We start from the raw sequence: 9036 nt of genomic DNA on the forward strand, positions 1-9036 counted from the left end.
GGGTAACGGGGGTAATGGGGGTGATGGGGTAATGGGGTAACGGGGGTAATGGGGCTTATGGGGTAATGGGGTGATGGGGGCTATGGGGTAATGGGGATAACAGGGGTAACGGGGGTAGTGGGGGTAATGGGGGTTATGGGGTAATGGGGTAATGGGGGTTATGGGGTAATGGGGGTGATGGGGGCTATGGGGTAACAGGGGTAGTGGGGGTTATGGGGGCAATGGGGGTAATGGGGGTTATGGGGTAATGGGGGCGTTGGGGTAACAGGGGTAATAGGGGTGATGGGGGCTATGGGGTAACGGGGGTAATGGGGGTTATGGGGGTAATGGGGGCTATATGGTAACGGGGGTAATGGGGGTAATGGGGTAACAGGGGTAATGGGGGCTATGGGGTAATGGGGGTTATGGGGTAATGGGGGTAATGGGGTAATGGGGATAATGGGGGGCTATGGGGGTTATGGGGTAATGGGGGTAATGGGGGCGAATGGGGGTAATGGGGGCTATGGGGGTGATGGGGGTAATGGGGGGCTATGGGGGGTGATGGGGGGAATGGGGTAATGGGGGGCTATGGGGTAACGGGGGTTATGGGGGTAATGGGGTAATGGGGGCTAATGGGGGGCTATGGGGTAATGGGGGCTATGGTGTAATGGGGGGGTAATGGGGGTGATGGGGGCTATGTTGTAATGGGGGGGTAATGGCGGTGATGGGAGCTATGGGGTAATGGGGGCTATGGGGTAATGGGGGTAATGGGGGCTATGGTGTAATGGGGGTAATGTGGGCTATGGGGTAACGGGGGTAATGGGGATGGGGGCTATGGGGTAATGGGGGCAATGGGGGTAACGGGGGCTATGGGATAATGGGGGTAATGGGGGCTATGGGGTAACCCGGGTTATGGGGGTAATGGGGTAACGGGGGTAATGGGGGCTATGGGGTAACCTGGGTTATGGGGGTAATGGGGGCTATGGGGTAACCCAGGTTATGGGGGTAATGGGGTAACGGGGGTAATGGGTGCTATGGGGTAACCCGGGTTATGGGGGTAATGGGGACTATGGGGTAACCCGGGTTATGGGGGTGATGGGGTAACGGGGGTAATGGGGGCTATGGGGTAACCTGGGTTATGGGGGTAATGGGGGCTGTGGGGTAACCTGGGTTATGGGGGTAATGGGGTAATGGGGGCTATGGGGTAACAGGGTCTATGGGGTAATGGGGGCTATGGTGTAATGGGGGGGTAATGGGGGTGATGGGGCTATAGGGTAATGGGGGCTATGGGGTAATGGGGGTAATGGGGGCTATGGGGTAACGGGGGTAATGGGCGTCATGGGGGCTATGGGGTAATGGGGGCAATGGGGGCTATGGGGTAATGGGGGCAATGGGGGCTATGGGGCAATGGGGGTAATCAGGGCAGTGGGGGTTATGGGGGCAATGGGGGCAATGGGGATAAGGGGGTAATGGGGGCTATGGGGGCAATGGGGATCACAGGGGCAATGGGGGTAATGGGAGCAATGGGGATAAGGGGGGCAATGGGGGCTATGGGGGCAATGCGGGTAATGGGGATAATGGGGGTAATGGACAATGGGGCAACAGAGGCTATGGGGGTCATGGGGACAATGGGGCTAAGGAGGGTTATGGGGGGAATGGGCGCTATGGGGCAATGGGGGGAATGGGGTCTTTGGGGTGGCCACGGTGTCCAAAGGGTGACCACAGGGCCCTACAATGTCCCTATGGTGGCCATAGGTCCCCATGACGTGGCTGTAGGACCCCATAAGTTGGCTGTGTCCCCCACAAGGGGTGCCCATAGAACCCCATAGGGTGCCCATAGAACCCCATAGAGTGCCCATATAACCCCATAGGGTGCCCATATAACCCCATAGGGTGCCCATAGAACCCCATGAGGTGCCTATATAAGCCCTCAGGGTGCCCATAGAACCCCATAGATTGCCCATAGAACCCCATAGGGTGCCCACATGACTCCATGGGGTGCCCTTATAACCCCATAGATTGCCCACATAACCCCATAGAGTGCCCATATAACCCCATGGGGTGCCCATGTAACCCCATAGGGTACCCATATAACCCCATAGAGTGCCTGTAGAACCCCATGGGGTGCCCCCCATAGGGTGACCATACAACCCCATAGAGTACACGTAGAACCCCATAGGGTGCCCACATGACTCCATGGGGTGCCCTTATAACCCCATAGATTGTCCACATAACCCCATAGGGTGACCATAGAACCCTATAGAGTACCTGTAGAACACCATGGAGTGCCCATAGAACCCCATAGGGTGCCCATAGAACCCCATAGGGTGCCCACATGACTCCATGGATTGCCCACATAACCCCATAGGGTGGCTATATAACCCCATAGGTTGACCATATAACCCCATAGAGTACCCATAGAACCCCATGGGGTGCCCATAGAACCCCATAGGGTACCCATATAACGCCATGGGGTGCCCATAGAACCCCATAGGGTATTCATAGAACCCCATAGGTTGCCCATAGAACCCCATAGGGTGCCCGCATGACTCCATGGGGTGCCTTATAACCCCATGGATTGCCCACATGACCCCATAGGGCGCCCACATAACCCCACAGGATGCCCACGTAGCCCCATAGGGTGCCCATAGAACCCCATGAGGTGCCCATAGAACCCCGTGGGGTGCCCCTAGAACGCCATGGGGTGCCCCTAGAACGCCATGGGGTGCCCCTAGAACGCCATGGGGTGCCCCTAGAACGCCATGGGGTGCCCCTAGAACGCCATGGGTGACCCCCCGGCCCTGTGCCCGCAGCGCTGAAGGACGAGCGGTTCCAGCTGGTGGAGTTCAGCCGGCGGCGGCTGCGGTTGCGCCTGGCGCGGGCCCGGCTGGAGGACGAGGGTGGTTACTACTGCCAGCTGTACACCGAGGCCACCCACCACCAGATCGCCACCCTCACCGTGCTGGGTGAGCGCTGGGAGTCAATGGGGCACAATGGGAGTCAATGGGACCCCATGGGAGTCAATGGGAATCAATGGGACTCAATGGGACCCCATGGGAGTCAAGGGTACACAATGGGAGTCAATGGGACCCCATGGGAGTCAATGGGACCACATGGGAGTCAATGGGAATCAATGGGACTCAATGGGACCCCATGGGAGTCAATGGGACCCCATGGGAGTCAATGGGAATCAATGGGACACAATGGGACTCAATGGGACCCCATGGGAGTCAATGGGACACCATGGGAGTCAATGGGACCCCATGGGAGTCAATGGGAATCAATGGGACTCAATGGGACCCCATGGGAGTCAATGGGAATCAATGGGACACAATGGGACTCAATGGGACCCCATGGGAGTCAATGGGAATCAATGGGACACAATGGGACTCAATGGGACCCCATGGGAGTCAATGGGACACCATGGGAGTCAATGGGACCCCATGGGAGTCAATGGGACTCAATGGGACCCCATGGGAGTTAAGGGTACACAATGGGAGTCAATGGGACACAATGGGAGTCAATGGGACACAATGGGAGTCAATGGGACACAATGGGACACAATGGGAGTCAATGGGACTCAATGGGACACCATGGGAGTCAAGGGTACACAATGGGAGTCAATGGGAATCAATGGGACACAATGGGAGTCAATAGGACTCAATGGCACACACTGGGACACCGTGGGAGTCAGTGGGACTCAATGGGACTCAATAGGACACAATGGGATACCATGGGAGTCAATGGGACTCAATGGGACAACATGGGAGTCAATGGGAATCAATGGGGACTCAACGGGAGACCATGGGAGTCAATGGGAATCAATGGGACACCATGGGAGTCAATGGGAATCAATAGGACACAATGGGAGGCCATGGGAGTCAGTGGGAGTCAATGGGAATCAATAGGACACAATGGGAGACCATGGGAGTCAATGGGACTCGATGGGACAACATGGGAGTCAATGGGAATCAGTGAGACACAATGGGAGTCAATGAGACACAATGGGACTCCATGGGGATCAATAGGACACAATGGGAGACCATGGGAGTCAGTGGGACTCAATAGGGCAACATGGGAGTCAATGGCAATTAATGGGGACTCAATGTGACCCCATGGGAATCAATGGGACACCATGGGAGTCAATGGGAATCAATAGGACTCAATGGGACACCATGGGACGCAATAGAACTCAACGGGAACCCATGGGAGTCAATGTAAATCAATGGTACACAATGGGAGTCAGTGAGACTCAATGGGCCACAATGGGAGTCAATGGGAATCAATAGGACACAAGGGGAGACCATGGGAGTCAGTGGGAATCAATGGGACACAATGGGACACCATGGGAGTCAATGGGAATCAATAGGACTCAATGGGACACCATGGGACGCAATAGAACTCAACGGGAACCCATGGGAGTCAATGTAAATCAATGGTACACAATGGGAGTCAATGAGACTCAATGGGACACAATGGGAGTCAATGGGAATCAATAGGACACAAGGGGAGACCATGGGAGTCAGTGGGAATCAATGGGACACAATGGGACACCATGGGACACAATAGGACGCAACGGGACCCCATGGGAGTCAACGTGAATCAATGGTACACAATGGGTGTCAATGAGACTCAATGGGACACGATGGGAGTCAATGGGGATCAATAGGACACCAAGGGAGTCAATGGGAATCAACAGGACACAATGGGTGTCAATGGGAATCAATAGGACACAATGGGACTCAATGGGACACCATGGGAGTCAATGGGAATCAATGGGACTCAATGGGACCCCATGGGAGTCAATGGGAATCAATAGGACACAATGAGACACAATGGGCCACCATGGGACGCAATAGGACACAACGGGACCCCATGGGAGTCAACGTGAATCAATGGTACACAGTGGGAGTCAATGAGACACAATGGGACTCCATGGGGATCAATAGGACACAATGGGAGACCATGGGAGTCAGTGGGACTCAACTGGACACAATGGGACTCAATGGGGCACAGTAGGACTCAATGGGACAGAAAACAATTCAATGGGACTCAGTGGGACTCAATGGCACCCAGTGGGACTGAATGGGACTCAATGGCACCCAATGGGACTCAGTGGGACTCAATGGCACCCAATGGGACTCAATGGCACCCAATGGGACTCTGGGACTCAATGGCACCCAATGGGACTCAGTGGGACTCAATGGCACCCAATGGGACTGAGTAGGACTCAATAGGACTCAATGGCACCCAATGGGTCTCAATGACACCCAATGAGACTCAGTGGGACTCAATGGCACCCAATGGGGCTCAGTGACACCCAATGGGACTCTGGGACTCAGTGGGACGCAATGGCATACAATGGCACCCAATGGGGCTCAATGGCACCCAATGGGACTCGGTGTCCCTCAATGACACCCAATGGGCCTCAGTGTCCCTCAATGGCACCCAATGGGACTCAGTGTCCCTCAATGGCACCCAATGGGCCTCATTGTCCCTCAATGGGCCTCAGTGTCCCTCAATGGCACCCAATGGGACTCAGTGTCCCTCAATGGCACCCAATGGGACTCAATGGCACCCAATGGGACTCAGTGCCCCTCAATGGCACCCAATGGGACTCAGTGGGCCTCAATGGGCCTCAGTGTCCCTCAATGGCACCCAATGGGACTCAGTGTCCCTCAATGGCACCCAATGGGACTCAATGGCACCCAATGGGACTCAGTGCCCCTCAATGGCACCCAATGGGACTCAGTGTCCCTCAATGGGACTCAGTGCCCCTCAATGGCACCCAATGGGACTCAGTGTCCCTCAATGGCACCCAATGGGCCTCAGTGTCCCTCAGTGGGCCTCAGTGTCCCTCAATGGCACCCAATGGGACTCAGTGTCCCTCAATGGCACCCAATGGGACTCAGTGTCCCTCAATGGAACTCGGTGTCCCTCAATGGCACCCACTGGGGCTCAGTTCCCCTCAATGGGCCTCAGTGTCCCTCAGTGGCACCCAATGGGACTCAATGGCACCCAATGGGACTCAGTGTCCCTCAATGGCACCCAATGGGACTCAGTGTCCCTCAATGGGCGTCAGTGTCCCTCAATGGCACTCAATGGGACTCAGTGTCCCTCAATGGCACCCAATGGGACTCAGTGTCCCTCAATGTGACTCAGTGTCCCTCAATGGCACCCAATGGGAGTCAGTGTCCCTCAATGGCACCCAATGGGACTCAATGGCACCCAATGGGACTCATTGTCCCTCAATGGCACCCACTGGGACTCGGTGTCCCTCAATGGCACTCAATGGGCCTCAGTGTCCCTCAATGGCACCCATTGGGACTCAATGGCACCCAATGGGACTCAGTGTCCCTCAATGGCACCCAGTGGGAGTCAGTGTCCCTCAATGTCACCCAATGGGACTCAGTGTCCCTCAATGGGACTCAGTGTCCCTCAATGGCACCCGATGGGACTCAGTGTCCCTCAATGTGACTCAGTGTCCCTCAGTGGCACCCAATGGGACTCAATGGCACTCAATGGGCCTCAGTGTCCCTCAATGGCACCCAATGGGACTCAATGGCACCCATTGGGACTCAATGGCACCCAATGGGACTCATTGTCCCTCAATGGGCCTCAGTGTCCCTCAATGGGCCTCAGTGGGCCTCAATGGGACTCAATGGCACCCAATGGGACTCAGTGTCCCTCAATGGCACCCAATGGGACTCAGTGTCCCTCAATGGGACTCAGTGTCCCTCAATGGCACCCAATGGGACTCAATGGCACCCAATGGGACTCATTGTCCCTCAATGGGACTCAGTGTCCCTCAATGGCACCCAATGGGACTCAATGGCACTCAATGGGCCTCAGTGTCCCTCAATGGGCCTCAGTGTCCCTCAATGGCACCCAATGGGACTCAATGGCACCCAATGGGACTCAATGGCACTCAATGGGACTCAGTGTCCCTCAATGGCACCCAATGGGACTCTGTGTCCCTCAATGGCACCCAATGGGACTCAATGGCACCCAATGTGCCTCAGTGTCCCTCAATGGCACCCAGTGGGACTCAGTGTCCCTCAATGGCACCCAATGGGACTCAATGGCACCCATTGGGACTCAATGGCACCCAATGGGACTCATTGTCCCTCAATGGGCCTCAGTGTCCCTCACTGGGCCTCCGTGGGCCTCACTGGGCCTCCGTGGGCCTCACTGGGCTGCCCCATTGCCGTCGCAGTGCCCCCCGAGGACCCGGTGGTGGAGGCCGGCGCGGCGGCGGTGGAGGGCGCGGAGCTGGAGCTGAGCTGCGTGGTGCCAAGAGCCCGGCCCCCGGCAACGCTGCGCTGGTACCGGGACCGGAGGGAGCTGCCGGGTGAGAGCAGTGGCATGGGGCTGTGGGGTGGGGTGTGGGGTGTGGGTGTGGGGTGTGGATATGGGGTATGGGATATGGGATATGGGATATGGGATATGGGGTGTGGGGTGTGGGTATGGGATATGGGATATGGGATATGGGATATGGGGTGTGGGGTGTGGGTATGGGATATGGGATATGGGATATGGGATATGGGTTATGGGGTATGGGGTATGGGATATGGGGTATGGGATATGGGATATGGGATATGGGGTATGGGGTATGGGGTATGGGATATGGGGTGTGGGATATGGGGTATGGGGTGTGGGATATGGGGTATGGGATATGGGGTATGGGATATGGGATATGGGGTATGGGGTGTGGGATATGGGGTATGGGATATGTGGGATATGGCGTATGGGGTGGGGGATATGGGGTATGGGATATTATGGGATATGGGGCATGGGATAGTATGGGATATGGGATATGGGGTATGGGGTGTGGGCTATGGACTATGGGATATGGGATATGGGATATGGGGTATGTGGTGTGGGATATGGGCTATGGGATATGGGATATGGGGTATGGGGTGTGGGATGTGGGGTATGGCATATGGGATATGGGGTATGGGATATGGGGTATGGGATATGGGATATGGGATATGGGGTGTGGGATATGGGATATGGGGTATGGGATATGGGATATGGGATATGGGATATGGGGTATGGGATATGGGATATGGGATATGGGATATGGGGTGTGGGATATGGGATATGGGATATGGGGTATGGGATATGGGATATGGGGTATGTGGTGTGGGCTATGGGATTTGGGATATGGGGTATGGGGTGTGGGATGTGGGGATATGGGAGCTGCAGGGTGTGGGGTTGGGGTGTGGGAGTGGGGTGTGGGGCTGGGGCGTGGAGCGCCGCGATCACGGAGCCATCGTCACCTGCGAGGCCTCGCACCCGGCCCTGGCGAGGGGGCAGCGCCGCCAGACCCAGTACATGTTGGATGTGCAGTGTGAGGGCGGGCGAGGGGATGGGGGGTACAGGGTGGGGGGTGGGGGTGGGGGTAGAGGGTGTGGGGTGTTGGGGTATGGGATGTGGGGTGTGGGATGTGGGTGTGGGGTGTGGGGTGTGGGATGTGGGATGTGGGGTGTGGGGTGTGGGATGTGGGATGTGGGATGTGGGATGTGGGGGTGTGGGGTGTGGGGTGTGGGGTGTGGGGTGTGGGGTGTGGGGTGTGGGGTGTGGGGTGTGGGGTGTGGGGTGTGGGATGTGGGGTGTGGGGGATGGGATATGGGCTATGGGGTGTGGGGGATGGGGTATGGGATATGGGGGATGGGGTGTGGGGGGATGGGGTATGGGATATGGGATGTGGGGTGTGGGATGTGGGGTATGGGATGTGGGATATGGGGATATGGGATGTGGGGTGTGGGATGTGGGGTGTGGGGTAGGGGGTGTGGGGTGTGGGGGGTGGGGTATGGGATATAGGATATGGAATGTGGGGTATGGGATATGGGGTGTGGGATGTGGGGTATGGGATGTGGGATGTGGGGTATGGGGTATGGTGTATGCGATGTAGGGTGTTGGGGTATGGGGTATGGGTATGGGGTGTGGGGTATGGGGTGTGGGGTGTGGGGTATGGGGGTATGGGGTGTGGGGTGTGGGGTATGGGATGTGGGGTGTGGGGTATGGGGTGTGGGGTATGGGATGTGGGGTTGT

At 56.7% G+C, this 9036-nt stretch overlaps 1 protein-coding gene across 1 annotated transcript; it reads left to right on the forward strand.

The window, feature by feature from the left end:
• Window positions 1-2773: 2773 nt before the first annotated feature.
• On the forward strand, window positions 2774-8332 carry LOC134161242 (cell adhesion molecule 4-like; the record flags this gene model as incomplete). The annotated part of the gene is made up of 3 exons (XM_062613907.1): window positions 2774-2945; window positions 7196-7352; window positions 8211-8332. Coding segments are annotated over 3 exons (451 nt in total), but the record flags the coding sequence as incomplete, so codon positions are not given.
• Window positions 8333-9036: the final 704 nt, after the last annotated feature.

The sequence above is a fragment of the Pezoporus occidentalis genome, unplaced genomic scaffold (assembly GCF_034315485.1).
Source record: "Pezoporus occidentalis ecotype Australia unplaced genomic scaffold, CSIRO_AGI_Poc_V1 ctg1702, whole genome shotgun sequence".
NCBI lineage: Eukaryota > Metazoa > Chordata > Aves > Psittaciformes > Psittacidae > Pezoporus > Pezoporus occidentalis.